This window comes from Strix aluco, chromosome 3 (assembly GCF_031877795.1).
Source record: "Strix aluco isolate bStrAlu1 chromosome 3, bStrAlu1.hap1, whole genome shotgun sequence".
Taxonomy (NCBI): Eukaryota; Metazoa; Chordata; class Aves; order Strigiformes; family Strigidae; genus Strix; species Strix aluco.
In genome coordinates, this window is record NC_133933.1 from 39804562 (window position 1) to 39832011 (window position 27450).

The window sequence follows — 27450 nt, forward strand, 5'->3', positions numbered from 1 at the left end:
TGGAGCTTCACAAGGATGTTTCCACTTTATTTTAAATTACACATGTGAGACTAAGTCTCAGACTAGGAGTCACTGATTTTTCAGTGAACAGAAAATTCCTCTGCAATCTCAAAGGGGAGCCCTGGAGGGGAGCAGTATCCCACCAGCCAGGCTTGCATGGCCCTAAACACCAGGTCCCATCTTCCCTACTAAAGGAAAGGCTGCAGTGCCATGCTCCCGTCCCTGAGGACCCACAATCGCTGTCTGCAGGCAGGAATAACCCCTTCCCTCACTGCAGCAGATCCTGGCCCTGCAGGGACAGGGCTGATGTCTGAGGCGAGAGGAAAGCCAGGCACAGAGCCAGGAGGGCTGCCTGGGCTCAGCCCGGGAGGGTGTCACTGCTGCCCGCTGTGCAGGAGGCGCTGGAACAAGGAGCCATCTTTCTGGCTTAGGCGGGTGGGTGAATCCAGCTCTGCCACTTTCCCAGCTTGCATCACCAGCACGCGGTCTGAGTCCAAGATGGTGTTCAGCCTGTGGACAGCAAACGCCAGGACACATGTTGGTGGATCTGAGGAGAAACCCTGGATACTGCTTCCCCTGCTGTCAAGGGGTGCCTCAAGACATGCCCAACATCAGGATCTGTGGAGCAACTCCTCGTACCCTCGGGCACACTGCAGTCCAGCTCCTCAGAGATCCTCTGCACACTGCTGAAACGCACCACCTCTCAGGAGAGCGCAGCGATGCCTTCCAGTTGCTACACATGGCAGGGCACCAGGAGCGCAGAGGGAAGCTCTGTGGAGGGAGAGCTCAGGGCACGACTGATTCTGGGCTTGCACAAGATGTCTCTGTTCCCACAGGAGAGTTACTGAGTTGCTTCTGTTTGCCCCTACATTTCCTCAACTGCCACCTCCTGGGGGCAGCAGAAATGGACTTGTGCACCAGCTGCTATCCCCAGCAGTCTGGCATCATTGCTTATGCTGCCACCACCAGGGGATTTGCAGTTGCCAGACTGCCAACCATAGCACCCGCAGCACATGTAGGCCTTCAGTTCTGCCCAGACTGCGAGCAGGGCAGCAACCTCTGACCCTGGGGAGGGAAGACAGGACAGCAGGAATGCCTTTGCACAGCCGTGTACTGTTCAGTGAAAAACTACAGCCCTACAAAGCTGCAAGTCCAGGGAAGACACTGCAGAGGATTTGAACAGGTAAAAAGAGTTATGGAGTTCAGGACTCTGGTTACACATTCATCCCCAAGAGTGCCAGGCTGCTGCACTGGGAGTGACCTGGAAGGGCAAGGGACAAGTACTGAGTCACTTCCCATCCTAGATTTCACCCATCCAATTAATGGTTCACCTGAAGCTGAATGGCATGGAAGAACCATGGGTACAAAACAGCCCCATCACCACCTCTCCCTCCTTAATGTTCTCCCCCACCTCCCTTCATCACAGTGGAAGAAGGGTTGAGGCCATCTTCAGCTCAGTCTTGCTGCCTTGCGTTCTGCCACTCCCTCCTCTGCTGGTTCTCCTCTCCAATTACTAGTCCATCAGAGGTGGCCTCGCCCTACGCAACCCAAACACACACCTCAGCCCACAGTGCCCTCACCTTTCTACTCTATTTATACATAATATCCCCAGTGTAGGAACCACAGTCCCTTCACACCCCTCCTGGCTTCCTCCTTTCTGATGTATTAAACAAGACTCACTTGATTCACTTGCTAGGCCCAGCCCACCCTGACTGTCATCTGTCACTCCCACTTCTGTGCAGCAGGACACCAGCCCCTGCCACCTGCTAATTTATTTTTGTGGTAACCTTTGTGCTTTGAAAACACGCTCCATGCAAGTGCCTAACCCTCCTCCAAATTCTCCTCCACTTGGCAAGAGTGGGAGCACTGCCTAATGCTAACCTGTCCCTTCTCAGTGTCCACAGCATTCATGTTTTTCCCTCCTCCCTCTGCCCGTAACCATCTACTGCCCGTACTCCTACACTAAACCTCTCAACTGTAGGGCAAGCACTGTTGCCCTGTCCTGCCTGGGAGGTCTAGCTTGCTGGCATCGGGTGCAGGCTGGGACCAAACCTCAAGTTTTTGGAAAACAGAGCTACCCAGTGTTCTGCCTCCCCCGGCCAGGAGCTGGCTGCAGCCCTCAGCTGCTGGCTGTCCTGCAGTGCCCTCTACTGAGCCAGAGACACCCACTCCTCCTCCATCTCCACGCTGCTACTTTCTGTAGGATAGTTCTCCATTGCTCTTGCCCTAACTTGACAGAGGGTCCAATTCACTCCCCCGGTCCCACTAAGCGGTGCCCAGGAAGAGCCATTTGCCATACGGTGTAGCGTTTAGCCCTTTGCTCTCCCCCAGTTTCTGGGTACAACGTTTTCACATCCAGTTGTTCCCAGCACCCAGAGGTTAATAAAGCAGAAAAGGCAAATAGGCAAGGTCAGCCTTTTGCACTTGAAAAGCCTCATCACACAGACCTCCCTGCTCAGCTCAAGGCCCAGGTCCAGCCCTACCTGTGAGCAGTAGGATGAATTTAGGCGCAGAGCGCTGCTTCCTCCATACCTGTGAGCAATTGTCAAAACAGTTTTGTCAGCGAAGCGCTGGCGGATGGTCTGCTGCAGCAGCTGGTCTGTCTTCTGATCCACGCTGGCTGTGGCCTCATCGATGCACAGCACCTGCCAGGGACAGAGAGTGAAGGGAGCTCCCCAGCACCACAGGGAAGACCCCAGTCCCTGCCTGGAGACAGCCCAAGAAGGTGGCACAGGCCGTCTGTTCCCATCACACCCCCAACTCTGGAGTGCTCTGTCCTGCTGTCCCAACACAGCCATCAACAGCTCGTCCTCCCCCTCGCTCCAATGGAGGCAGGGCACTCACCTTGGCCTGCGTCAGGAGGGCTCTTGCCAGACACACCAGCTGTCTCTGGCCCAGGGATAGACTCTTTCCCCTCTCTCCCAGCTCGCTGTCCAATCCACCTGCAGGGGTTAAGCTCAGCGGTCACCCCACCAGGCTCTGCACAGGGCCCCAGACAGCTCCCCCAGTCTGGGGTTTTCCCAGCAGCACTCAAAATCCCAATCCCCCTCAGGCCCAGGCCTTGGGAACCAGACCCCTTCCGCTTGGACGCAAGCCACATCCAGCACATGCTCCCCTAGAACTAGGGGCTGGCTTATCTCTCAGGATCTGCTCAAACACCCACTGGGGCTGGTCTCATCAGCAAGATCCTGCCACCCAATCCATCACCTGCCAGTCCCTTGCCACTAAATCTGAGGGAATGCCACCGGGTCTCACTGACCTGTTCCCATGCTGGTCCTAGTGTGGCCTCACCGAACCAATTCCCTACTGTATCCACCTGGCCCCTTTTCCTCAGCTCCCTGACTGGGACCTTCTCCCTCCTCCCAGTACCAGGGCTCACCAGCTCCTTCTCACTGGGTTCAGACTCACCCATCTGAGTAACAGCATCCTGCAGGTGGCACTGCTCTAGCACCTCGTGGAGCTCAGCATCTGTCCGTTTTCCCTGGGGGTCCAGGTTCTCTCGAATTGAGCCACTGAACAAAAACGGATCCTGGGGGATGATGGCCAGCCTAGATCTGCAAGCAAACGAGAGCTGAGGGCTCATGGGGTGGGTCCTGCAGAAAAGCAAAGGCTTTTTTTTTTTTTTCTGGGGTGGGGTGTCATGGCTTGCTGCGTATCTTAGAGGCACAGAGACATGGGTCACATATTCAGCCTGGTTTCCTTAGTACAGCTGTTCAGGAACAACAGCACAACTCATAAGAAGCTGCCACAATCAGACTAGAGGGTGCCACGACAGTAAGTCCTTTGCTCTTCACTCTTCCTTTTGGCATCCAACCACTGAGAGCTCTCAGCCTCCAGGCCCTGTCAGCTACCCACCACTCTGCTCAGCCCTTCATACCTCAGCTCCTCCAAGCCCACCAGCTGGCTGTCAACACCATCCAGGAGAATCCGGCCTGATTTCAGCTCCAGCATGCGGAAAAGGGCCAAGAAAAGGGTGGATTTTCCAGATCCTGTGCGACCCACAATCCCCACCTTCTCCCCGGGGTAAACGGTGAAGCTCACACCATCAAGTGCATTAGGCAAGCCCGCTCTGTAGGCCAGGACTACTTGCTGGAACTCCACAAGCCCCTGGCTTGGCCAGTCAGCAGCAACCTAAAAGGGACACCCAGGTGAGACGAGGTATGACCACGACCCACTGTCATCTTCAGTTTCACCGCCCCACAGGCCAAGCCCCATCCATCCCTTCGGATGATTGCTTGGCTCCTGAGCAGATCCAACGCACAGCCCAGCTCCAACTCTGCAGGACCCCTCCTAGGCTTGGTTTTGTCTCACAGCTTGGACCTAGCACCCGTTCTGCTCTCCTACCCCTTCCCGTCATTCCAACCTTCACCAACTCCTGCCAGAGATTCATTCCCCCCAGGGGCTGTACTGGTAAAGGATGAACAATCAAGGTGGATTCTGTGGGTGAGGGCCTTCCGCCCACTCACCGGAACCCTGTGATCTCCCCAGGAGGCAAGTGCAGGGCACAGAGCCAGAAGATGAGCCAGTCCCTGAGAACATATTTGAGCTTCTACCTGGACCAGTTTATCCTGGGGCTCCGTGGGGATGTCTGTGGTGTATTCCTCTGTCCGCTCCACACTCACCATCATGGTCTCTGTCAGAGTGAAGCTGGAAATGAGGCCTGAGAGCAGGTTTGTGACAGACAGGGCATATGAGAGCGCCAGGCCCACAAGTCCTGCGAGGACAAAAGCATAAGAAAGAATGTTACTGGCAGGGAAGGAGACAGGATCTTGGTAGCAGGACAAAGAAACAAGGGAGAAGACAGCACTCTGGAGTCTGGGATCCCACTTGAGGATGGGGACACACAGGAAGAGGGACAGGAGCTGAAGCACTATACTGTGGGTGACTTGTAGAGGGACAAGAGGCAGAAGCTCTGGATCTTGCCCCAGTGTAGGAAGATGTGCAGCTCTGGGCCAGGAGAGGAGGAACCCCTGGGCCACAGCCTAGCGGTGGGCATAGAACAAGCCCTGGCAGCCTACCTGGATTTCCCAGTTGCTTCTGGTGCTGGATGATGGCAATTCCTGCAATAGCAGTAACCACAGCGACCCCAATCATCTGCAAGCGGATGTCCAGCCACTGCATCGCTGTATTGCTGGCAAAGAGGCAGCGCTGGTTCTGCTCCAGGCGCAGCTGATTCTCCAACTCAAACCTGGCAGGTGCACAACAGAGATTTGCTCCACTCAACCTCTGTTCCTGCTGCCCCAGACCAGGGGCATTCCTGCCACCCTATAACCAGCCCCACATCAGGAAGGCCCTGGTCTATAAAGTCAAAGCTCTGTCTCTCTGGGTGCTCTTTCCTTCCACTCACCTTTGTGTTGCCCGCATGGCTCTGATGCTGCTCAGTCCCGAGAGGGTCTCTGAGAAGTGAGTGTAAATAGGAGACAGGGTGACACTATAAAGGCGCTTGAGCTCCCGGGACGTGCGCCGGTAATAGCGCTGGATGGAGAAGTAGAGGGCAGCCAGAGGGAGTAAGACCAGACCAATCCAAGGGAGGCCATAGGTGATTATCACCAGCATGCCCAGTAGCCCGTACATGTTGGCCAGGAAGATGTTGAGGATAAATGGCAGGCTGTCATCCACGCAGTACAGGTCTGAGGAGAAGCGGTTCAGGATCCGGCCTGTTGGTGTGGTGTCAAAGAAGGTGACTGTGGCCTGGCGACAAGGGAACCAGAAAATAAGAGCCCGTCAGCTGCAGTGATATCTAGCCACAGAACAATGCCCAGGAGAGCAGCACCAAGGGGAGCAGATAACCCACAGCCCGCTTCCTTTCCTCAGCTGAAGAAGTCTCAAATTCCAAAGCCAGCATCCACTCTCAGCCAAAAAACTCATGCAGTTCACATGGTAAAAGGAAGGAGCCCTTCTGTGGCAAATGGCAGACAGCTACCAAGACAGCAGTCACTCAGATCCCATACTGGTCAACCAGTAGCCAGTGAGACAATCCTAGCCTCTAATCCTATCTTCCAATCCTCTAATCCTAATTCTAGCCTGAGGACCCAAGAAAGTCCAAATCCTAAAGAAAGTTAACTGGCACATGCCAGCATCAGCCCTGAATCTTGCTTAATGACCGCTTCCAATCTCATCTGAATTTGAGCTCATGATTCTGCAAAAGCTACTTCGATTCAATTGGCCCTCACCTTGGCTATATATCTAAACCTAATGAGTGAACAGATGCAGGTGGCAGCCATGGAATGCCCCTCCATGGAACGGAACAAGCCTCACAGGACACATTCTGAATGCCAGCTCATTGGCTCCTTGTGCTGGCTGTGGTGCAGCCCTTTTTGAATACAACCCTATGGGGAGCTCATCAGCTAATACCAGCAGAAACCCTAATCCACCTCCCAAACCCGTGCTCCCAACTATGAGAGGAACATCAAGGCAGAGTGACTTGCAGGAGACCCAGCCTGCCCTGGACTTTCTGACCATTACCTTCAGAGCCCTCTGAAGCAGTCGGTTGTGAATGACAGTGGCGGCACAGATAGTACCGTAAGCAAACAGGAAGGCCCGAAGAATGGTGAAGAGGGAGTTGGCCCCTGCAATGCTCCCATAAACTATCAGGTAGAAATTCACATCCAGTGAGCCATTGGAAGGGACTGGGGTGGTGTCCAGAGCTTGAATGGGGGAGCTGGAACACAGAAGGAGGAAGATTATGAATCTGCCAAGGTCTCCATGACAGTAACTCACAGGCAGGTCATGAGAACCTGGGATACTTTGACCTGATACTTCTGTGAGAAACCACCTGCATGCTGGGACAAGCACTCCAATTACTGTGCAGCTAGAGGTCTTTCGTCAGCCCCAGGCAGAAGCCCTTCAGGCACCTCATCAGGTCAGAGTTTTCGAGTCTCTTTCATTCTCAAAGCAGCCACACAGATCCCCTGCAGCGGGGTGGTCACTTTATCTTCACAGGAAATGTCCTTAAGGGCAAAATGGGAGTGTGTTTCCATCTATCTTTGGCATCTCTTGACCAGACTCACTTACACAAGCCCAACAACGGAGAAGAGAAGCAGCTCCGGGGAAGGCGGGGAAGTTGAGCAGACCATCACTGAGGTATTTGCTGTCTGGGATATGCTGGAGATCCAGTGTGACAACCACCAATCTGAGATATTTCTGGATGCTACAGAGAAAGACAGACTGCATAAAGAGGGATTCAGCCTTCCAATCATCAAATAAGCAGAAAAGCTGGAGGGGAAGCTGCTGCACAACTTCTGTTACTGTCTCACTGCCCAGTCTAGTCCTCCCCTGCCTTCATTCTCCACCGTTAGTAGTAGAGCAGGAGCAAGGGAACAGCCTTGAGCTGCAGCAGTGACAGGGCACTGTTAGAGCAGCAGACGCAACTGCAGCAGTGAGACACCAGATCCTGTTCCCACATGTGCCACCTCCCCAACTGTGCTACTTTAGTTTGAGGAAGAGAAAAGGGGTCTTCCTGCTGCAGGGAGAGTGATTAAACCCCTGGCCTCTTTTCTTCCCTGGACTCCACACAACCCGGGAATGAGAGAAGAAAGTCTAAGAGATGTGCTGCTGGGCCACTGCCTTACCTTGCATCAGGAGCAGTGAGAAGAGGATGGATAACGCCAAGCAGCTGCCCACTGCCATCCAATATGCCTTGTACACCTGAAAAGCCACTGCCCCTTCTTTCTTCTCTTCCTCCTTGTGGATGAGATAATTGTTTTGTGTTGATTCATCTGCCTCTGTCTCTATGGCCTCTTCTTGACCCTGTTCATCAGGGGCTGTGGGAATGGAAGCAAAATCAAAGGTCAGTATGACGTAAGCTCCTCCTGCAGCCGCTCCTTGCTGTGAACAAAGCAAGACTAGGCTATGAGGGAGACTTTTCTTCCCTCCTCTCTCCTCTTTCAAGACAGGTGCACCAATCCTGGCAGACCTTCATCCAAAGCTGGACCACAGTGGAACAACAAATCCAAATACTGCTCCAGATCAACACCCAACAATACATGGGCCTCCTCTCCCTCTGTGCACACACTATCCACAAATCAGCACTGCCACAGCAGAGCAAGGTGGTGGGAGATCTGCTCTAAAGCCAGCAGCCATCAAGTACAGGTTCTGTCTGGGTGGGCAGCTGGGCTGTCCCCAGCCACCCTTGAGCTTGCCAGGTATAGACCTTTATCCTTCTGCCTCTTGTCCATATGCTTGAACTTGGGGAAGGCTTCCACAAGTGGCAAGATATCAGCTGGTGTGCCTGCGAAAAGAGATGTGCAAATGCTTCAGAGTCTGTGAGGAACAGATGCAAGCTACTCACTGCCTCCTGCATGAAATGGCCCAGTTTTGTTCTCTCATAACATTCCCTATTTTCTCTCACAGCACATGCACCCTTGAAGGCCCTGCTCCATACAACCTGCTATGGACTTCTGCCTTATCAGCTCCCCACCTCTGGGGGTGTCCTGTTTCATCTGTGCATCTGCACATTCCCTTCCACCCCATCTTTGCCCTCATGCAGTGTCCTCAAGCTCTTTATCACTGGGTTCCCTACTAGTTAATCCTACTCCCTTATATCCATCTTTGCTCAAGCCATTCCAAGACTGGCACACAGGCACAAAGGAATGCCTGAGAAGACAGCCAGCATACCTGTCTTAACTATTGTGCCATTGTCTATCAACAACAAGGCATCAGCCTTCTCCAAAAACTCTGTTCTGTGGGTGCAAAGGATCCTGGTCTTGTGTTTGAGAACTCCAAGAATGCATTTCTGCATAAGATGGTTGGCTACATCTGCATCAACAGCAGCCAGGGGATCATCAAGGAGGTAAAGCTCTTTCTCCTGAGAGGGAGACAAAAGACAGGGGTACAGCTGGTGGCCCTGCCGGAGCAGGCAGTACTGTAGAGAAAAGTGCAAGTGCTGCTGTGTGGCACACTGCCAGCACCTTTAGGCCAGCATGATGCGGTTTAAGACAAGCACATTGTACAGCTTCTTTACATCTGACTTGGCACTGGGCACAATCTCCCACAGCATGACTTCTTTGCTATTTACCTGGTAAACGGCTCTGGCAAGTGCTATTCGAGCCTTCTGTCCCCCACTGAGTGTCACACCATTTTCACCCACCTCTGTCTGGTCACCTGCTGGTAAAATCTGAAACATCCAAGAAAATCCATTTAGAAGGGACAAGAAACTACTGGGGACCCAAAACCAGAACACTGGGGTCCCTCTCCTGCCTCTGGCGTCCTTAGGGTGACACCTTACCAAAAATTAAACAATGCAACAGTCTATACACTGGTTCTGCAGACAACTGGCAAGCTTGGCTAGATTCCTACCATATATAACAGCCAGGTTTACTGGCTAATACAGCCATAAGCCTCAAACCTAGAATATGTGTATTACTAATACGAGGACCACAGACTCAGACCTTCCAGAACCCAGGGAAGATCCTTCTGATCCAAAAAAGCATCAGCTGCTGATAGGTTCTGCCTGAAAAAAACAGTAGTCATCAGCTTTGCAAGAACATCTCCTTTCCTCAGGATCAAGAGCTTTTGGCTCAGCAGCAGCAGAAACCATCCAAAGTGCTACCAGAGTGACTTCACGCCTTAAAGAACTGTGGGGCCAGGCATGGTCTGGGATTGTAATCAGAGCAGCGCTGTGTGATTGGGACATTGGAAAAGCAGTCTATAGCCTGAAAGAATGAGGACTGCTCCCACTGAGGCTCAGGCTGGATGCAAAAACTGGTCAAGAAGGCCCAGTCACATTTAAAGTTTAGGCACTCACGTTCAGGTCCTCGGAGAGGGCACAGGCCTCCACCACCTCCTCGTACAGCCTGGCGTCATATTCCCGCCCAAAAAGGATGTTCTCACGGACAGTGGTAAACTGTATCCAAGGCTCCTGTGTGGCCAGACCAAATCCTTGCTCCAGGTCACAAACATACACTCGTCCTCCTTGTCTGCAAGCACACCAGAAGTGGGTGGAAAGGGCAACAAAGGAGGACTCTTGGCAAATCAAAATGGTCTACAAACAGAGATACCACTGGATAGTCCCTGCCTGCTGTGGCATGGAGGGACCAGGCATGGAAAGTCTTTAGACTACTTACTTAATAAGCTCTCCAGTGATGGCTGCAAGCAGAGAGCTTTTGCCAGAGCCGACCTTCCCAACAACCCCCAGGAGCATCCCCTGCAAAGGGAAATGAAAAAGAGCAACGTGATGCGCTAATACAGGGTGGCTCATACACATTTTTTGAGCCATGTGTAGCCTGTAAGAAAGCTGACTGCTGTCTTAAACTAGGACTATCTCACAGGTTCAGCAGCAGAGCTGGGTGCAGATGTTGGGCAAACCAGACTCCTGATAGGGCAGGACATAAGCCTGCAAGGAGTGTTAACTCTGGAGCCGAGCTGTATTCCCTGCCCAGTCCTCTCCCGCAGCAGTGGTAGAAAGCAGAGGGAGCTGGTTCATCTCTTTTCTGTAAGCCATGCCTGGATCTCCTCCAGCACCCTTCAGCTCTGAGAGATGTAATGTGTCCTGTGCCTCTTGACAAACAAATGAATTTGATGCACGGCTCCTAAGACCAGGAAAACATGCCACTTCTGCTCCATTATTTGGCTTCTCTAGTGCCATTCTTCTCTGCATCCTTGCTCACCTTCCTCACTGACAGGTTCTCAACGTGCAGTTGCAGAGTGCCTGTGGATAAGGGCTGCCTGGTGCTTTCCTCCTCAACTGGTGCCCATGAGAAGGCTGCACATTGCATCTCCACGGCAGCAGCAGTACCTGAAGGGCTATCTGCAAGAGAAAAGCAGCACAGCATTGCAATGCTATGAGAAGGCCAGAAAATGAAAGGCACCTGGCATCACAAATACTATCAGCTTTGCTCCAAAATAGATGAGACCACAGACAGGGCACCGCCATGATGCCCTTGACCCAACCACAGAATGAGACATTTGCCTGCTGACTTACCCTTAAACTTATACCTCCCTTCCTAAAACCCTCCTGTCTCCAATTCCCACCAGACACACATGGTGACCTGCCAGCTGTCAGGGAGACACTGTAAGGATAACCTGGTTTTATTACTGTTGAAGGTAAAAAGAATGTCAGGGAGCTGGCAAAAGGCAAAAAGCTTCTTCTAAAGTGTCACAAATGGCAGGGTTCTGTAAGGACAAGCAATGGCCTACAGCTGGTAAAGAGAAATGTTATAGCCTTGTCTCCCCTTTTCCACAGAAATGAAGTGCCTTTACTCTGCCTCTGACAACCGAATGTCTTGAATCATGAAGTGACAGCCAGCTGCCCTCCAGTACTGCCCCTGGGCCTCAGGCCTCCACTCTGAATGCCCCCTGCCCAGGGCCCAAGCCCAGCAGCACCCTTCACCATTACCTAGGGCATAATAAGCTTCCAGGTCCTGGTCCACGAGTTCAAGGAAACGCTGGATTCGATCCAGGGAAACTTTGGCTTCCAAGGTCCCATTCAACACCCATGGGAAGCTGTTGAGGGGGAGAATAAGCATCCCAACAAGGGCCAATGCTGTGAACACCTGCATGGGTAAGGAAACGACCATGAGCTGGAGGCAGCACCTCCCTTGCATATCCTCCAAACAACTTCACTAGTGAGAGCCTGAAGAGCTGTGAGGAGACACAGGTTGGGTTTATTTCCCAGAGGAGATGCCTCATGACTGCAGACCCATCATAGATTGTCCTCTGCACGAGACAAGGTTGGAGCTCTCCCTACTACCTACTCACCTTCGTGGCAGTGAGCTGGTGACCCAACAGGACATAGGTGATGAAGATGGCAATGGAGACAACAACAGGCAGTGCTGCCCACAGATACACGCACACAGCATCCAAGTACTTGATGGCTCGTAACTTCTGCAGCTCTTTAGCCCGGCAGGCATTTATCCTGGTGCTGAGGTGCTTCTCCCAGGCATAAAACTTGATCACACGAATGCCACACAGGAACTCTGTCATTAGCTGCAAGCAAAGAGGAAAAGCACATAGAGCAACCAGTGCCTGCCTAATGCATGAAATGCCAGCTAGGCATCTGGGCTGGGGCCAGGTTTGCAGTTGCCTCCTGCTAAGGGCCAGGCTACAGATAGCAGGAACCATTTATTGCTAACAAAGACATAAACTCAAGTGGCAGCTACTGGGAACTTTGCTCTCACTCATTCCACCAGCTTCCTCAGCCACCCCTGCTGTGTTCAGCTCAGGAAAAGGCAAAAATATTACACTACTTCCCTAGTGAAGGATGTGCAACACAGGTGAAGGGATGTGTGGAATTACTAGCTCCAGCCTGGATGCCATTTACCTACTAGAGCCTGACCTTGAGATAATAACACCCGACTCTCCGGCCCGGTGCTGCCATGACACAGCCAGTCTGTACCCAGAGCCTGGCTGGCTCACATCCAGCAGCTCAGGTGTCCCTGCAGCACACTGTCCTCTCATTTCTGCTCTCAGGTCAGCATGTGCAGAACAAGCTGAGATGTGTCTGTGTCCGACATGAAAGAAAACTAACAAGAGAGGTTTCACTCAGCAAACCAGTCTTACAATAGTTGGAGAAAATTCAACACACCCCATACAACTAGATGCACCTTCTCTTGGGAGAAGTATTTTTAAAGCTCCCAACAGTTTTGACATGGAGTTGACTTATGTTTCATGCTTCCAAAGCATGATGGAAATGGCGAGTGAAAGTGCTGTCCCCTCACATCAGAGATACAAGGCTAAAAGGTGGGAATCAAATGTCTGACATGTGGCGAGGAAAGAGATGGCACTGCAAATATGCAAGAAGCTGTGGAAAAGATGACTGGGGGTGCCAAGCCTGAAGCAATAGAAAACCACTGTGTCTGTGATCACTGCCTTTCTTCAGACTCCACCTCAACATTGACAGCACTAGTGGAGCAATAGGATGGAAGCACCTCTGAATGAAATATCTCTAGAGGAAGCAAAACCTTAACTACTACACACAGAAACCTGCAAGGAAACCTGAATTAGCCCAAAGGGCAAGACAAGCATTAGAGGTTCACTATCTTGTGGGTGGTGAAACTGCATCACCCTGAAACACTTTTGAGTCAAACGTGTGTGTGTGTGTGTGTGCGCACCCCCTCCAGCATTTTTCTCAACAGCTGTGATTAAATTAATCTGCTTTGGATCATGACAAGTGGCCAAAAAGCCAATGTTCTAGGGGGAAACGGGGAGAAAATACAGCAACAAACTCAAGAGAGCCACCAGCTGCCCCTCACCTTGACCCGTGTGTCTTTGTGTTTCAGCATCTCCTTGTTGTTCATCATGATGCGGTTTGCTATGACCTTGTTGATGGGCACAAGCAGCAGTGCCAGGGCCAAGCCTCCCAGAAAGGCTACCCCCACTTGCTCGTAGAGGAGGTAGAGGGTAATGGCAAACTGGAAAGGCAGGCTCCATACCTCGTGGAAGCTGAGGCAGAAGTTGACCAACCTGCTAGCGTCTGTGCTCATGAAGTTGACAATTTCCCCCACGGTGAAGCGGGTAAGGCTGGTGCTGCTGACACGCAGAGCCTTGCGGTAGATGGCAGAGATGACGGCGGCCCGCACCATCAGCATCACCTTGTTCACCTCATAGCTGAACTGGTTCCGCAAGAGAGCGCCCAGAAAGGAGCCAGCAAAGAGCCCGAGGGCATAGAGCACCCCATGGCTCAGGGGCTCTTGTCGTGACTCCATGAAGTTCACCAGCAGGTTCAGAAGCAGAGGACCCGAGAAACCCAGCAGGTTGCCGGCCAGCTTGAGAAGTCCAAGAGAGTAGAAACGAAGCCCAAAGGCTGCATGAAGGACTGAGAAGAGTCGCACAGCCTCCTGGGCACGGTGCAAGCTGTCCGGGGCATCACTACTCCCATCACCTCCAGCAATGATTGGGCTAGTAAGAGACACTGTCTCCTCCTCTACTTGGTGCAGAGCTGCCTTCTTCTGCCAGCAAGAGTAGAACCGATCACAGACCCTGGCAGCCTGGAGCTTTCGAGGAAGCACATAGACATCCTGTGGCTTGTTCAGCTTCCATTGATAGCCACATTTCATAAGAGGGTTCATCCAAACATAAAAGAAGCGTGAGAGCCAGCTCTCACCATCTTCCGCTACTCTCTGCTGATCAGGCACTGGGATCCCTGGCTCTGAGACAAGCTGGTCGTCTTGCCAGGAGTGATTGATGGAGAGGAAGTCTTGCCTGCCAGCGGTGGGGAAGAGGCAGGCGATCACATACACAAGCAGAGAGGCCAGCTGCAGACAGAGAATGGCGAACCTGGAGGAGGCAGCAGGGTGGGCAGGGGACCAAGCCGTCCCACTTTGGTAGTACCACACCAGCGTGATGATGAGGGAAGGCAGGGGTAAGAGAGCGAGGAGAGCCAGGGCCACCGGGCCCCTGGTAGAGCTGTGAATGGACCTGAAGAGCATGAGAAGAGCGAGGCCGTGCGTGAGCCATGTCAGGGCACCAGTGCCATTGGCCAGCAATTCCAGGTACACAGGGCCCAGCTCCTGCTGAAAAATGGTGGCTGGGATGGTATCGGCAAGGAATAGGCCAGCAAGTATGAAGGAGGAGGTGATTCTGCACCCCCAGCCTGGCCTGCAAGGCACCCTGGAGCCAGATCTGGAGTGGAAGAAAGAGCAGAGAAAAAATTTACAGTTGAAATTTCACCACATCTCTATTCTTCCTCTCCTCTTCCCCCCTTTATCTATTCACTCTTACTTAACATCATGGATTCACCTCCTTAGATTTGTAACTTTCTCAGACTGTAGGCATTGCTGTACCACATCAGGTCAATATAGCCCAGTACCTGATCAATACCAGAGATTCAGATGCTACCAAACAGCATTTCTCTACAGAAATTTGTTTGCAAACTGCCATATTCTGTGGTCAAATCAGACTCCAATCCTTGAGGATTAACAAAACAAAAGTATATTTAACCTCTTTAACAGAAGTTCTGGATGATAAAATTCTCTGGGTCACATCTCTGATCCTTGATTTCTTTTGACTTCGTGGTATTTTGTCTAGAAACATTATCACTGTTGATTTCAGTGATGCTGTGTATGTAAACTCCATAATGTATTGCCCAACAAAATATTTCATTACTACTTGATTCATTATCATTTGTGGCCTTTCAGTATCAGTGAACATCGCCATGTTTATGAATTTCAGAAGGGGGTAAACAGAAAAACAATTTTTGGTTTCTCTGAACCCCTTATTACCTTATATACATCTTCCATGACACCTTGGATTTACATCCTCTCCCAGAAGACTCCCAGTTTTCCCAATCCCCATTCACTGAAATTCTTTTGAATTATTTTCTGTGATTTTATGCTACCTTCTCTATTCCTTCTGGATTCTTTTCTGCAGTGGAGGGACCAGAGCTGTACACTGTACTCTGATTTAGGACGGATGATGACAAATATATTAGCATTGTAATATTGTGTCCTTCTCTAATTACATATTTAGCACATTATAGGGTGATCTAATTTCCAGCCTTTCTACCCCACCTCCAGTCCTGCATAATAAACAAGAGCTAGACAAGTTAGTTGTCATACCTTGGAGTGCCAAGGAAGCAGGCACTGACCACTGCAAGGATCACATGAGGAATCACATTTAATGTCAGCTGATTAAAGCAATGGCCAACGCTGCCATGAACCCACACAGGGAGTGGATCTTCTGGGCTGGTCCCACACAAACCAGCCAGGATGTTCTCCATCCTTTGCTGGGAATTCAATGTGAGAGACAGAAGCTCCTAGGGTAGAAAAGAAAAAACAGCATGAGGTACAAAATGAAAAAAGTACAGCCCCAGTCCAAGGTGGACTGTGATAAGAAATGAACATAGGGCTAAAAGTAACTTCCTGGGTCACGCAGTCCAGGCTCTGTTATTGTGCACTTGCTATCATATCACCTACTTTACAAAATGATTAAGCTCCAGTTTAAAATTATGTTGATTGCCCCCTCAAGACACTCTGGGACCTCAATGCTCTGGGAATTTGAAGCTTTTTGCTTATTTCCAGGCTGATTTTTTCACATGGCCAGTTTACCCTTTGAAACTAACAGCAGGAAGCATTTGCCTTCCCACTGATCACTCTGAAAAATACTCTGAGCTGCTTAATAATCTATTTCCATCTTCAAAACAATTCCCACAATGGTACTCCTTAAGACAGCGTGTAACATTACACACCCTTCAGATCACAGGGGAGGCCGCTGGTGTCCATCCAGAAAAGCAGCCGGTACCTCCAAGCTACACCGGACAAGGGCACGAGCAGGAGTCGGGGGTCGTGTGCCGCCCCCCGGCCTGGAGCACGCCTCGACTTTACAGCCATTTCTGTCTGCACCAGCTAGCCCCATCTCCAGCCAGAGGCTGCGCGCAGGACCGAGCTCGCCGGGCAGTAACGGACCACCGCAGCGCCAGAGCCAGGGGACCGGGACCGGGCCCTGTCATGGCAGTGCCCCCGGCCTGCGCCGGTACAGCCCTGGGGACGGCCTCTCTGGGCCAAGGGGCAGGCGGAGCACCCGGCACGTGGCCTGCAGCGGGCGGGACCCCCCGGCCCCCCCGGCCACTCCCACCGGGGCGACGTGCAGCGGCACCGCCACCTCCCCCCCGCCCCGTTCCCGCCGCACGGCGACCTTTGACCCCCGCCCCCCGCCGTACCTCAGTTCGCCCCGCCCCGGTCGTAGGGGCGGTGAGGGCGCAGGGGCGCCCTCTGCGGGGCGGGAGGACGCGCTGCAGCCCCGGGCCAGGCCGGGCCGCGGGGGTGCCGAGCGGCCCAGGCAGGAGACCGGGGGAAGGCGTTGTAGGACCGGGGCCGAGTGCCAGCCGGCGGGCAGCGCAGTGAGAGCGCGAGTCAAACCGGGCGATCTGGACCAGGGAGGCCGCTCGGAGGCGGGAGCGCCAGGCCCCCCGGCGGCGGCCCAGGCCCGAGGCCCGGCCGCAGGCAGCGGGGGAGGCGCACACGGGCCCTGCGCTTGGGAGCGGTTGTCGCCTCTTCCCACGCAGCTCCAGCTCAGCTGCCTTTTGAAGTGCCGTCCGCCGGCAGGGAGGTGGCGAACCCAAGGGCGTTCAGGGATTTGGTCAAAAACGTGAGGCTGAGATAAGGAGAAGAAGCAAATGAATGAAACACGAGCAGCTAGTTCAGACGTTTATCTTCTAGTTAAAAAGAAACTAAAAATCAGTCCCCGGTCACAAACAAACGTGATTTTCCTCAAAATTCTTCTAGTTCCTTCCTGGTGATCATCTTTATCCCTCCCCTCCTTCTCCTATCATATTTGGCCCACAGCGCCTGGCACTCCGTGAATGTTTCCGTACCAACACACACCAGACACATGTGACAGACTTGCAGTGTAGCTGTGTCAACCAGCACAGGAATATTTATGCACCACTGGGCATCCAGAAGTCAGCACTGGCAGGTATAGCCCAGGCAGTACTTTTACGGGTATAAAAGCGCTTTTGTAGCAGATGACATTACTGCAAGAGCGCTCTGCCAACAATAGATTAGCATAGCTGAAGAGGCCGAGCTCTCCTAGCACAGTAACAGCCATACAAAGCAAGATCATTATGTTAACCTAATACAATCATCTGAATAACACAAGGTAAACAAAACCACTCAGTTTTACCTGTATTGTGCACAGTGACTATGTTTGCCCAGAGCATAAACACACACATGCAAGCAGCATCCCCAAACAGGACATTCGGTCTTTACTACAAGAGCACATTGCACTGGCGGGTGAGCGCTCAGCTTTCCAGCTGAGAGAAAATTAACCCAGGAGGACATCCAGCTGCATCCCCTCCAGACTGTTCTACAGGAACAGGAGCGTGCGGTAAATTTTTATAGCAGATGCTCTGGATACTTCACTTTCCCAAACCCTCCCTTCAGTACTCTTTCTTGCTAAGGAAAATTAGTGTGTCCCTATAAATAATTCATCACAGGTAGCAAGATTTACTTTCAACATGCAGCTCATCAGAGGTACATAAAGTGTGTTCTGAGCTTAGAAGTGTTATCGGTGGGGTGCTGAGGAAGGAAAATATCAGTAACATTCCTGAGAAAACAGAGGGATCTGGCTGATGGAGTGTGTAACAGCAGAGATAACAGCAAGAGCTTGCAGGCCACAGTACCCTCTAATCATAGTTTCCTTGAAAAGGACAGGACAAGAGTGCAGTTTTCTTAAAGTCCTCTCTCTATATATATTCTTGTTTAATTGTTGTGTCTGAGGATGCTGATTTCTCACAGCTGTGAAAGTAATCTTTGCCTGTCCATCAGAGTTGCAAGGCTCCCCTTTCATGACCAAGCTATCTGATGCGGTATGCTGTGTGTATGTGGCCAGTCTGCTCTCTCCCCCACAGGTTGTCCAAATGTTTCTAGAATAAGCTTTGCTGTAGAGGCCTTGATAATAAGTTTTATGTCTTCTCTGCTCAAGGAAGCTTCCCTTCAAAAAAATGCTGTGAAAGCTGCAAACTCTCAAGACAGCATCAGGGGATATGTGAGGCTGCAGCATGAGCTGCACACAAGTGAAACTTTCAGATTTTGTGGTTCTGATGTCTTGTTTATTTCCAAATGAAAAAACAAAAAAACCCCCAAAAAACAGAAAACCAGACCAAACCCAACCAAACAACCACTTCTCCTAACTTAAGATACCAGAGAAGTTCTCAGATATCAGGGCAAAGACCATCCTCTTTCTTGAGCTAATCACTCTCAGAGCTTTTCTATTTCAGCCACATTGCATTCTAGCCTCCTGCTTTTGCATGTGCTGCATTCTGCTTGCTCATCTCTCCTAACCTCTCTTCATGTTCAAAACCATGAACTTTTCCACTTCAGCTGAAAGATGGAGAGCTTTCAGATGCCACAGATCCCTTTTTGCTCCAGACAGCATTATCTACTCACATGCAAAGACAAACATAAAGGGTATTTAAAAAAAAACACCCTAGGAGAACAGCAATCCACCCTAACTGATCTGAAATCACTGGCACCTGTTCTGCATAAGTACATTTAAACAGGAGCACAGCAGGAATCTGAACAGACATTCCTCCTTTTGGCTATTTGCCCTCTTCCTGAATATTGCTACCTGTGACATTGACTGATTTAAGATATGCGCCATGTGGAGTACAGGCTTGTGAGTATATTGCTTAAAAAGTACCTTGCACACTAAAAATAATCATACACCTGACAGTTATCAAAAAATCAGAGCATTCAAAATTGAAAAAAAAACACCCAACATCAGGTTTAATTTAATCCACCCCCACAGGCCAATGCAGGCCAGATTTTATTATTATCCAGAGTTTTTTAATGCTCTAGATTGATATACCCACAGTGAGGAAGAGTTGTCTGGCAAAGGGAGACTGCCCACCTTATTTTGTAACAGATTACTTAATACCCCTCCCAGGATTTGGAGTCAGGGAACTAGTGCAGGCTGCATGCCCATAACACTTCCCAGCTACAAGTAAATACTGGGCTGAAAGAGAAGCCAGCCTAGACAAGCCTTACATTCAGAAATATCAACCTTGTAATTATAGATGTAAAATCTCTGAAAGCAATTGTCTGTTTGGATGCGTTTTCTGTGCTCCAGCCAGGGCTCTGCTATCAGCTGAACCATCCTCAAATTCCACAACGTCATAATTGAGGAAGGCTTGATTACTTGGCTCAGTCTGAAATTTTTCATGAACAGGCTGCTTTGGCTGGAACTGAAGACACAACATACATATTTTGCCCTTTTTTCCAGGAAAAAAATTAATGCAAAGTTCAGAAGACAGAAGAGTACCTTCCATGCACCTTCTCACAAGAACACTTATTCTGTCATAAAAACACAGAAATTGTCTTTGTTCTTACTAGTAGCTTAGCTATTTAACACTGGAAGGAGTGCTGCACGGTTATCTCAGGCCCCTGGATCTAGTCTTGGCTCAGACATAAGAAGGTAAAAAATGACAATTAAGGGCTTATGTTTTTTTCTGTTACAGTACTGCTTTTTAACCTAACGGTCCAACCTGAATTCAATTCTGGTTTCTGTTTACTTGTTCATACCAAGCTACTGCTAGCTCTTCTCAGTCTGTTTTCTTTCTCAGTGTTGTTTGCTTCTGCTCCTGTGACTTACTTATTTGAGGCCTAACGAGAATTCAGAGACACCTTATTACCCCAACATTGCCCTCACCATCCAATTAGCTAAAATCTCTACAAGCAGCAGCTAATTGCAAGTTCAATGATGAGCTCTGGAATTCCAAAGAGGCATTTGGGAGCTGAACTTGTAGCAGAGGAGACTGACTGGCACCTTTGTCCAGTGAGAGTCAGGAGCATCATTCACAGGAGTATTACAAAAGCCTCTGCAAAGCAGGTAAGGACCTTGCCTGGCTTCTTCAATCCCCGAGACAAGTTGTAGTGCTTCCTCTTGCAAAGATGTGAAAACTCTCAATTTGCTCTGCACCATTGGGCTGAAATTTCAGTACTGATTTTAGGAATAATTTATCTGAATCCCACTACGGGTGCTCAGTCCCTTTAAAAACTTAACTTAGTAAGGCATGTGATTAAAAGATGACACTACAGCTAGTACTGAATGAGTTTATAAATTGTAATTGTAAAGTGATGCTCAGTAAGATGACAGGGTGCTGCAAAATGCTAGTGAGCACTAGTCAGTCAAGTATTTTTCTCTAACAAACATAATCTTTCTCTTCTGAACTCTTTTAACACCGCAACATATAAACTGTCTTTTTTTTTTTTTTACCCTTCCTCCCTTGAGCAGGTTACTTACTGGTGCACAGGTTAGACATTTTAACGAGCTTTCTGATTAGTTATTGGTATCTGGATTCCTTCACCTTCCAAATGCCACTGAAATCTATCACCAGAAACCACCAGGACGTCCGTTGACCTCATTTGGATACAAGGCAAAAAGGAGTTAGAAAATATTTTAATGTTCTGGCATTTTGCAAAGCTTTTAGGTATTATATACATAACTATATGAAACTGCCAGAAAGAAAAAATTTGCTGGGTTTCTTGGGTTTGTGGCTTTTTACTCTTGACTTTTAAAACCAAACTGTGGTTTAAAACCATTTTTTTAAAAAGCTGATGTAAATAAAGCAACAGCATAGAAGAGATGTCCAAAACCAAATAAATCCATTTTCTCCCTCTTGCTGGGATGTTTTTATTTAATTCAGTTGGTGAAACTGAGCACTTGACACAGACACCTGACACTAATGCATGAAAACATGGTTTTCCTTTTAATTGAGAAACAACACATTTGGGATAATGGTATATGCCTTATAGTGATAAACTTGGACGTGATCTACAATACAAAGCCAGAGGGGAAATTTCTATGTACGCATCAGTTTTGTAGTGATCATAAAGCACAGCTCTGTGCCTCTCCGAGTGTCACCAAGTCTGCTGCTTAGGGTAGTTATTTGGAACAGGTTGAATATCCATTGCCTCCACTGTCATTGTGTTTTGCTCCCACCAGAAGCAGATCCACAGTCTGATGAGCATCTTCAAAGATGAAATTCTTATCCCAGGATACTTATAATTGAATTAAGGTCACAGATAAACATTATTAACCTTAGGAGAGGAGGGGGAGGAGTGGACAATGGTAACGGAAAATAAGATAGTCTTTATATAGTTTGTGCTTATTTTGATGATTGGCATAACTGAGCATATTTCCTGAGCCTGTGTAGTGGTGCACTCACTCAGAAAATGTCAAGGTGGGGTTGTTAGTTTTAATATACAACTGTACTCAACCACTCCCAGCAGAAATACCTTATTATAGCATCAGACAGACCCCCACCCATCAGCCTGCTGCTCTTTGTTGCCACTGCTGTAAGTAGTACGCTTCAAGTGGTGTGTTATGTTCTAGCAAACACGTTCCCAAAAGCCACAGGCAGAATTTCATCCAAGTCTGCAAAAATTGTTGGGGTCTTCAAATACAAGCCTTCACATGTCATCTAGCTAATAATAAAACACAATGCATGAAACTTCTCCCAGTTTCTAAACAAGATATAAAGCCTGAGGAATTTGGGAAATGGAGAATTTTATCATAACCTTAATTTACCTGCATTCATTTCTTCCTACTGCTAGCCCATTTCAGTTAATTGAAAAAAAGGGTCTTTCTCCTCCTCACCACACAGCCCCCAGCATGAAATAAGAGAAACGTTTCATGCTTCACTTATGAGAATCGAAACTGTCATACTCACTTGCCTGCACTAAGCATGGTCGGTAGCTGGTGCTCAGGTGAGAGGGAGGCGGGAAGAGATTTCTCCCTATCATGTCATCCCAGCTCCTGGCAGTCACTGCAGAATTTGTTCAGAAATTTTCTGAGCTGAAGGCTCAGCCTCACCTCACCAACCAGCCAAGGATTGCTCTTGAACACACTTCTACTGAAGGACAACACCCATACCGACGAGCAAAACGGCACAGTGCAGGGGTAAAAAACCAAAGCCCTTTTGCTTTTGGCTTCAACCTAAAAGCTACGGCCACCACAGGCACACCAAGCTGTGGCAAGGTCCGACTGAGGCCTACTGCCTCACAGCCCGCCCCTCAGCGTCCGTGAGAGGGAAGCCCACCTCCCCATAGCGCCCGTGAGAGGGAAGCCCTCCCCGCCCCGGCCTCCCAGGCGAAGCTCCCTCTCTTCCTCCCCACCGCCTTCCTTCCCCGCCCTCCCTCCCGACCGGGAGGGCTGAGAAGGGCGGCGCGGCGGGAAGCCCCTGAGGAGAGGCAAACAGGAGAGCGCGGCGGAGCGTGTCCCCCTCACGGCCGCCGGGAACCAGCAGCGGAAGAAAGGAAGGAAGTGGCGTCCCGCACCACCGAGCATGGCCACAGCACCCGCCTCCGCACGAGCTGCAGCCCGCCCCGCCACACGTGACGAGGGCCCGGCGGCCGCCATTTTGTGCGGGCGTCCCCCAAGCAACGCCTCCCGCTCCCCGCCCCCTCCCCGGCCTGGGCTCACCCCGCCCCCCCCCTCCCCCGCCGGGCCCGGGGGTGCCTGGCTCGGGAGCGCGCGCAAGGGCGGCTGGCGGCGCGCACGCGCGGGGGGCAGAGGGGGGCAGCCGTGGAGGGGGGGGGCCGGGTCATTGGAGCTGGGGCGCCCGCGCAGGCCGTCGGGACCCCCGGGCCGCCGGCGCCATCATGTACCGCTCCAGCAGCGGCCGCTCCGGCCCCTCGTCCTCGTCTTCCTCCCACCGGCTGAAAGAGGGCAGCTCGTCGGGGTCTCGCACCTCCCGCTCCAGCACGTCAGGGCCGGGGCCAGGCCGCGGCCGGCCTCCCATGCCGCCGCCCGCCGCCGCTGCCGCCGCCGCCGCCGCCGCCTCGCCGCCGCGTACCGCTTCGCCCCGTCCCCCGCCGCGCCGCCACCGCTCCCCGTCGGGCCACCGCGGCGTCTCCCGCCGATCCCCGTCGCCGCACCGCAGCAGGAGACTGCCATCGCCGCCGGGAGGACCGGGGCCCGGGGGGACCCGGGGCCGCCGGGGGAGCGAGCACGGAGACGGCAGCAGCAGCCGGGTAACTACTTTCGTGCGCTGAGGGGTCTCTGTGCGGGGCTCGCCCCTTCCCTCGGGGCTGTCAGGCCGCGGGGGGTCCCCACCGCCTCCGCGGCCCCCGGCGATGGCGGGCGTTTCCCTCCCGGCACCGGCCTCCCCTCAGCGGTACCCCGACCCGCCGGCTGGGCCCTGGGGGCAGCCCGTGTCGCCGCCGGCGGAGCGGGGAGCAGCGGGGCGAGGGCCCCAAACTTGGCGCCGCGGGGTCCTTGCGGAATTGCACCGGCCCCGGGCTCTCGCTGTGCGGAGGGAGAAGGGCGATTTTCCCCCTGTTCCTTAGAGAGCCAAATGGCAGAAGAAATTAAAATCACCAATTTCCATTTTAAATACTGTTTTTCCTTTAATTTCCGTTACGTTTTTATTTCTCTCTTATCGGTTAGAGCCATTTTAGATAAGGCTCAAAAACGATGCTATCTTTTGCTAAGGCAAAGGATGTAACTCGTCGCTTTCCTCCATTTAATGTGGTTTGTGTTATTGTACAAATACAGTTTAATTTATGGGAAGATAACTTTTTTAATAGGATGTTGAATGAGTACTTTGTCTGAGTTCTTACTGCTCTCATGGGCGTACAAAGCAGACTCTGTTACAGATTTGTATCTTGGAGAGGTATTCGTTGATAGGTAGTACTTTGTAGTTGGAGCTGTGTACAAGGTGTTCCAGTCTTCTCACTCTGTCTTGGCAAGATCTGATTTGGGCACGTGAAACTCTGGTTTGGCGTCCAAAGTGATACCATCGTGGATGTGGACGCCTTCACGCTAAACCAAAGTGTATAGCTGTACTATTTTTTTTTGAGCGAGTGGCATTCACTTACTTGGGTTTTCTCTTGTTACTCCTTGGTGCAGTGATTGTCTTGTCTGGTTACTGTTACCTACGGTATGTAGTAGATGCACCGAGTGTTTGCTGAAAGAAGAGATTTTCATACTGGGATATTTTAGACTATGGTTCTGTGATCACTCAATCCAGCACATGTACAATTAAAAAGAAAGGTACACTTGCTTTTTCCTCCCGTTGTGCAGTCTGTTCTGCCCCCCTCCCTTGTGCTCACACTTGTAGTTGTGAAGTTGCAGGATGAGCCGATTTGAGGAAATGATATGGCTGATCCAACAAAAATATATTGTCTGCAATTATTCATTGCATAATGGAACCCCAAGAGAGAATGGGGATTGCTCTTTCTGATGGCAGTACTGGTTCTTACTGGATTTCTTTGGAGCTGGAGCCGTAGAAGAGATCACAGGTGATTGTAGTGGAGTTAAAATTCAGCTATTGGTGCTATTTGTTATTTAAAGGTGAGCTGTCCTGGAGGTAGGGGAAGATAATGTTGTATTTGACAGTTAAACCAAGCTAGGCCGAGAACCATTTGGTTTTAGGCTGTATTTCACCATTATCTCAGTCCTATAAGTTGTCTGCCCTGCAAATTACATTGCTATTAAGGCCCAGATTCAAAATAAGTAACTTTTTTAAAGGAGATAATTTTTAATCTGATTCGTGTCTGTTCGTGTCGTGGCTCAATTGACAGTTACATGGTCACAACTTGAGGAATGACAAACTGGGATACAGGAGCAGAACTTTCTTACACGGACTTCACCATCATTCGGTCTGCCATTTCATTGTATCCATGGTAGGCTCTGAACCTATGCTGGCTGTAACAAAACCTTCAATGGCAAATGTGTTGGTGGTTCAGACTTGGAGGAATTTGAACTAGGACTTTTTGACTGGAAGTGTTCCACTTTCCCTTTAGGGGGAAAAAAAAAAGCCACCAAAACCCCCCACTTCACACAAACATTATTCTTGACAAATGCTATTCTTCCAGTCTTATTCTTCCACTCTTGAGCCAGCCTTCTGGTTCAAGTTACAGTAGTCATTTTGGCAAATTGTTGCAGATTCTTGATGTTTTTCTTGCCTATTCTAATTTCAGAGAAGGATTGAAAAATTATTAATCCTAGAAATTAGGTTTTAGCGAGTTAACTAGTGCTGAACTGCTAAGCCAAATAGATTTTTTCTTTATTTACGAGAATATTACTGCATTTAACCTTTCTCTAGGAGGAAGCTCTCACAATAAGAGGGATCTTGAGGCAATTAAATATAGCCCTTTAACGTGTATTGTGCTGTCTCTTGCATATGCTAAAGCCCAGTGTAAGTAATATTTAGAGTATATATTATGTACATTTTTTCCATGGAAGTTTTTGTCCAGGTGTTTGACCAACACAGCATAAAATACGTATACAGTTGATTTTACTTTTTAGAAGTACTCTTTACAAAATTAGAATTAGAGAAAGATAAAAGCTGGGATTATGCTGATGTTTTCCAAACAGTGGATCTAAGTGTGGTCAAAACAAAGCAGACAGCAGATATGTTGGGTCAGCATGATCGGGTAAAGTTTTAATAAAGTTTTCAGATTTATATGTGTTAAGACCCCCTCTCCAGAAGTTTGAAGATACAAAGTCTGAAAATGTAGAAAGTTACACAAATGTGTGAATAAATGGCATTTTGGAGCTGTCACTGAAAGGAGATGAATTGAGACAGAAAGAAGGAGGGCTTGAAATAGGAGAGTATATGTGTAAAGTGGAAGATACAGGATGTGGAATGAAGACACTGATGGGGTAAGGGCATGGGGTTGAAATGCAGAAAAAGCTCTAAGTTATTGTCCCTGCTCGTCATATGAATTGGAGTATGGAAGGAGCAGTCTTAGAGATTTCTTAGTCCCTTTTCTTGATTCTGGGAGTTGTTTTTTGATTTTTTTTTTTTGAGATGGAGTGTATGCATTCCCAGGTTATGAGCATCATTAGCCATTTTCTCATGCATAACTGGGATGCTGACTGCTGGTGGAGCTGTGTATTGGACATTGTAGGCACGGATGGTGTTAGTGTCTTAGCAGCTGGGGAAAACTTTGTGGAAATTGGAGGAGAATGGAGTGACAGCAAAGGTTTGGGGTGAGTATTGAAAAATGTAATGGAGGAGAGGAAGGTCAGGGTTGTACAGTGAGAGATTTTGGCGGACTTTATTTGCTCTTGCAAGACTGACACGTGCTGCTTTTATTTGTCCCTGCCGACCTGTGTGCTTTGTTTTTATAGTTTCTCTCAGCTTCTTTGCTTTCTTGTAAGAAAATTGGCTGAAATTAGAGGACTGGAGCACGTTGGGTCAACAGAGAAAGAAGAAATGAAGAGCTGGTATGCTACCTGTGCAATAATCTGGCAATGATAACTGCAATTTAGGTGCCAGAACAGGAAGGGAGGAAAATGCAGTGCAGTGTATAGATAGGAATGACTAGTGGTGGTGTTCAGTGCTCCAAATGAAAAAGCTGTTAAAATTGGAATTTCTCAAACTGAAAAAAAATAATTGTAAAGTTCAAATATGTACCACCATAACTGCTGTCTTTGCACAGTCTGTATGGTGGTCACAGGCAATCCTAAAATCCCAAACTTTGTAAGTGTAAACTCTTTCTTTCCTTTGCCCAGAAGTTTGTTCTGAGATGTAATCATCACTTTTCTGTCTCCAGTTCCTGGAGATGGTTGTCACGTATGTGCCCAACTTGCCAACAGTCTCGATGGCAAGAAGATGCCCTTCAAGATAATCTCTTCTTGAGGCAGCCCTCAAAATTCAGTGTTATACTGGGCACCAGTGAGCCTTCAGCATGCACGTTCTATATGTTCTATCTCAGCCAGGCTGTTGCAGGATCATATTGTGCTATGCAACACAGTTGGCCTTAGAAAGTAATTAAAATGTGTTCTGAGAAATGCTGGGGTTCAGATTAGTGGAGCAAACCAGAAATCATTAATATGTTGACAAGGTTATGTGCCCAGTGGATTCCAGGGCACATTTGTACTGCAAGTACAGGCAAATTTGTGAGGGAATTCTTTTGCTTTCTTGTTGGAGGTTATGTACTGTTCTTCTTTTGGTCTCTTGGAGGATTGAGCTGAATCTGCTGCATCTTCTCAGGGTGGATGCAGACAACATAGTGCACCTGCTGCTTGCTACTGCAGTTTTCAGCGGTGAAAGCAATATGCAGT

At 49.9% G+C, this 27450-nt stretch overlaps 2 protein-coding genes across 7 annotated transcripts in view; one reads left to right on the plus strand and one right to left on the minus strand.

Annotated features, from left to right (window-relative positions):
• ABCC10 (ATP binding cassette subfamily C member 10) lies at nucleotides 1–23094 on the minus strand. 5 transcript variants are annotated; one of them, XM_074818227.1, is made up of 22 exons: nucleotides 23043–23094; nucleotides 15495–15691; nucleotides 13191–14559; nucleotides 11698–11925; nucleotides 11336–11492; nucleotides 10608–10747; nucleotides 10065–10144; nucleotides 9746–9917; nucleotides 9017–9115; nucleotides 8617–8806; nucleotides 8153–8230; nucleotides 7572–7763; nucleotides 7015–7150; nucleotides 6466–6661; nucleotides 5348–5691; nucleotides 5019–5188; nucleotides 4554–4714; nucleotides 3878–4131; nucleotides 3409–3554; nucleotides 2845–2942; nucleotides 2533–2645; nucleotides 1–510 (listed from the first exon to the last, which is right to left on the minus strand). In XM_074818227.1, exons 2-22 carry the CDS (start codon nucleotides 15653–15655, stop codon nucleotides 375–377), a joined length of 4620 nt encoding a protein of 1539 aa, XP_074674328.1. In that variant the 5' UTR covers nucleotides 15656–15691; nucleotides 23043–23094; the 3' UTR covers nucleotides 1–374. The 5 variants fall into 5 exon arrangements, 4 of the variants coding, with proteins under 4 accessions (XP_074674328.1, XP_074674329.1, XP_074674327.1 ...); XM_074818228.1 differs by lacking the exon at nucleotides 23043–23094 and adding an exon at nucleotides 16595–16926; XM_074818226.1 differs by lacking the exon at nucleotides 23043–23094 and adding an exon at nucleotides 16124–16427.
• ZNF318 (zinc finger protein 318) overlaps nucleotides 22937–27450 on the plus strand; it is a 27918-nt gene continuing 23404 nt past the window's right edge. For both annotated transcript variants that reach the window (XR_012622456.1, XM_074818225.1), the window contains exon 1: nucleotides 22937–23408. Coding sequence is in view for 1 of the 2 variants with exons in the window: in XM_074818225.1 (XP_074674326.1) it covers nucleotides 23037–23408 (372 nt within the window). In the remaining variant the exon portion in view is untranslated. The remainder of the gene's footprint in view (nucleotides 23409–27450) is intronic.